Source organism: Physeter macrocephalus, unplaced genomic scaffold (assembly GCF_002837175.3).
Source record: "Physeter macrocephalus isolate SW-GA unplaced genomic scaffold, ASM283717v5 random_18, whole genome shotgun sequence".
NCBI lineage: Eukaryota > Metazoa > Chordata > Mammalia > Artiodactyla > Physeteridae > Physeter > Physeter macrocephalus.
This window is the reverse complement of record NW_021145304.1, coordinates 94,935-98,618: the sequence shown is the minus strand read 5'-3', so window position 1 is coordinate 98,618 and position 3,684 is coordinate 94,935. Positions and strand designations below refer to the sequence as shown.

Sequence of the window (3,684 nt, the reverse complement as noted above, 5' to 3'; positions counted from 1 at the left end):
TCTTTCTCTGTGCATCGAGGATTCCCGGAGCACCCGCCCTGTGCCCAGCGGCTCCGGCTGGGTGCAGGGACCCCGCCGGGAAGAGACACGTTCACTGTTTCCCTGCGCACTCCCCACCGGACACCACCCCAGCGAAGTTCAGACCCAAAGCTGAGGAGGCACAGGCAGGAGGCAGAGATGGGGGCAGGGCAGGCATCTGCCTGGGCGCCTGCGGAGCGCGGTCTCTGCCCCGGGTGCGTCTTTTCGCTCCCACAAAGGAGGAAACGGCCCACAGAAGGGAAGTGCCTGGTCAAGGTCACCCAGCGAGGAAGTAGGAGTCGGGAATCGAACCCGCGTCTTAGCGACCCCAGGGCCTCAGGGAACTGCCTCCCTGGGGGAGAGGCTGAGAAGCAGACAGCACTCGAGTGACAGAGAGATGGTGAGGGAAGCAAAGAGACGATAGAGACAGAGACACTGAGAACAGACACACGGAGACAGAGAGACATCTATCCAGACCCGAAAGCCAGAGAGAGAGAGTTACCGACTGAGAGATACAGAGGCCTATAGCCAGGAAGACAAAAACGCGGAGACAGAGCCTGACGCGCGCAGCCGCAGGGGTGGGGACCCCGCAACCCGCGACCCCGCCTTCTTCCCACCCACCCACCCCCGCCCCCCGCCCCCCGCCAAGACCCGGCCGCTCCGGGCGCCGCGGGGCTGGGAGGGGGCGGGCGCGGGGCGCGGCGCGGGCGGGGCGCTCTGCAGGCTGCACCGCGGGACGGCGGGAGCGGCGGCGGGTCCAGGAAACCCCTGGGGCGGACGGGTGGCCCCGGGGGGGCCGGGGGCGGGGAGGCGGGAGGTCGGCACCGCCCGGGCTGACAAAAGTCCCTTCAGTTCAGCCGGCGGCAGGGGAAGTCCCGGCGCTCGGCGCAGCCACCCTCCCGTGCCGCCAACCCAGCCGCGCTCCGGCCGCCCGCTCGGCCGCCGTCCCCGGCGGCCCCATGCCCCGATGCCCCGCGGGGACCATGGACGAGGGGCCCGTGGACCTGCGTACCCGGCCCAAGGCCGCCGGACCCCCAGGCGCCGCGCTGCCGCTCCGCAAGCGCCCTCTGCGCGCGCCCTCCCCGGAGCCCGCCGCCCCCCGCGACGCTGCGGGCACCGTCGTCCCCCCGGATCCCCTCCGCGGTGGCTCGGGCGCTCCAGCTGTGCCTGCGCCCTCCCACGGCCTGGCCCGGCCAGAAGCAATTTACTACCACGGTGAGTGGTTTCCGCGGGTCATGGCCGGGTGGGGGCCAGGCAGTGCAAAGGGTCACTACCGGAGCCTGGGGCAGAGCCCCGACCTAATATACGGGGCCTCGGGCAGCTGAGAGACAGAAGCCAAGGTCCCAAGGGCACAGATATGGGGTTCCTGGGGAGCTGGGCGCACAGCCTGAGGTCCCAGGGGTGCAGATATGGGAGCTTCAGGGAGCAGTGCCTTGGGACACAGATATCGGGGTTGTAGTTAGGCTGGGTGTCAGGGGGCCCTGAGGAATAGAGCCCAGGGTCCGAGTGCCACATATAAGGGAGCTAGGAGACAGTGCCCAGCAGTACAGAAATGGGTTCTCAGGGAATCAAGCCCCAGGAACACAGAATTATAAACTCTTCAGAACCCAGATATCTAGGGTTATAAGGAATCAGCACTTGGACCCAAGAAACTGGGGTTCTTGGCATCCCGAACTATATGTGGGGTCAAAGGAAGTCAGGGGAACAGAGACTGGGGTTCTAAGGAGACAGATATTAAGGATCCCCGGATGTCAAAATCTCAGGAACCAAGATATCGAGAGATGATGGGAATTAGGAGAACAGCGTTGGAGTTCTGAGCACCCCAATATCTGGGATCACAGGGACCCAAGGAAACCGATCCAGATACCAGGGGTCCTTAAGGAGCCAGCAGGACAGAGATCTGGGGTTCTGGTGTCTTCGCTGGGGTCACAAGGTCAGGTGGCCTTAGGGGGCTTGGGCTCAGTCTAAGAATTAGGGGCAGGACTGGGGAGTTCTGGGACTCAAGGATTAAGAGCCAGGAAGAAGGACTCAGGGGTCTCTGAGCAGAAGGCCTCAGGGTGTCAAGGCCTGGTATTAGACATGCAAGGACCAGGAAACTTGGGGTTTCAGGAATGGGAGCCCCCAAGGACCAGGATATGACAGAGAAGGCCAAAATCCATTTTCCCAATCCTGTCTCCGTCCCTGACCTCCAGGAGTGGGTGGCCCCTCCCACAGCTGTGCCCACCTCACGATCTCGGAGTGACCCTCAGAGCGGCAGAGACCCCATGCCTAGTGCCTCCAGACCTTTGCCCAGTTTCTGCACCTTCCACCCCCTCAGAGTACAGCTTCAAGCTGTGCATCAGGAGGCCTGTCACAGCCTTCTCCTTTTTCCCATTCCCCCATGAGAACCCAGGCCTCAGTTTTCCCCATATGTGTGATGGGTGGATATGGATTTGCCTGCTACCATGGTCCCTTCCAACAGTTTGATCTGAACACGTTTCTGGCACCACTCCCTCTCCCCAAACTCTGTACACATTCACCCCACACCCTACATCCAGTGCTTCATCCATCCTTACCTCCCTCAGCCACAAATTCACTCAGCAAACAGGCCCTGAGGTCCCCCTGCTGAGTGATGATGGGGGTTCAGTCCGTAAGGGACTCTCTGCCTAGTGGGAGATGGGGCATCAGACACAAGTAAAGATAAGTGACAGTGAGAGTGTCCAGAGCTGGGGCGGGGAAGCTGCGGGAGCCCAGAGGGAGGGATGCGGTAGAGGAGTTTGTCTTGCTCCTTGAGGACTCAGTAGGAGATGCAAAAGGGACCTGGGAAAAAGGGCAGGTGACACGCAGGAGCGAAGGCCGGGAGGTGGGGGGTGGGTTGAGGATCTGTGGGCTTGGTCTCACGCATGTCCTTTCTCTGCCCAGGACCTTTACTCTCCCTGTACCCCACCCCAACAATGGGCTCCCCCTTTCCTCTGCTGAACCTGCCTACACCCCTGTACCCCATGGTGTGCTCCATGGAACACACCCTGTCGTCTGACATCGCCATGGCCACCCATGCGGACGAGGATGGAGACACGTGAGTGGCAGTCCCCCATTCATGGAGGGCAGTAGGGAGTGGGGAGACCAGCCTTCCACCCACCTCACCCACCCACCACAGCACAGGGGCACTCAGCGTGGGCCTTCAAGTTACCCTGCACCTGAGTTAGAACCCTGTCTCCACCGCTGTCTGTGTGACTCTGAGCAAGCCCCTTTCCCTCTCTGGGCCTCAGTTTCCTCTTCTGAAAAATTGGGCACCCTGAGAGCACTTACCTCCCAGGACTGTTTTTGGAGCAGTGGGCTTCAAATGTTTTATCAAAATCCCAAAATGAGGAAGACATCTCACTGACCGATTTATTATACGAACTACACACGTTAAGCTCCTAGCACTGAGCCTCACAGATTGACTGTTCAATATGTATTAATTACTGGTATTATTATCGTTATTGCTTCTTACTCAGCCCAGCACATACACGCACATATAAACTTGAAATAAAAATTGCAAGGGCTTCCCTGGTGCCGCAGTGGTTGAGAGTCCACCTGCCGATGCAGGGGACATGGGTTCGTGCCCCGGTCCGGGAAGATCCCACATGCCGCGGAGCGGCTGGGCCCGTGAGCCATGGCCGCTGAGCCTGCGCGTCCGGAGCCTGT

General features: G+C 61.0%; 1 protein-coding gene across 1 annotated transcript in view; it reads left to right on the top strand.

The window, feature by feature from the left end:
* The first annotated feature begins 817 nt into the window (after positions 1-817).
* Positions 818-3,684, top strand: part of BCL3 (BCL3 transcription coactivator) — a 10,259-nt gene continuing 7,392 nt past the window's right edge. Inside the window, exons 1-2 of the mRNA XM_024132637.3 lie at positions 818-1,233; positions 2,920-3,073. Coding sequence (XP_023988405.1) covers positions 978-1,233; positions 2,920-3,073 — 410 coding nt within the window. The 5' untranslated portion in view covers positions 818-977. The remainder of the gene's footprint in view (positions 1,234-2,919; positions 3,074-3,684) is intronic.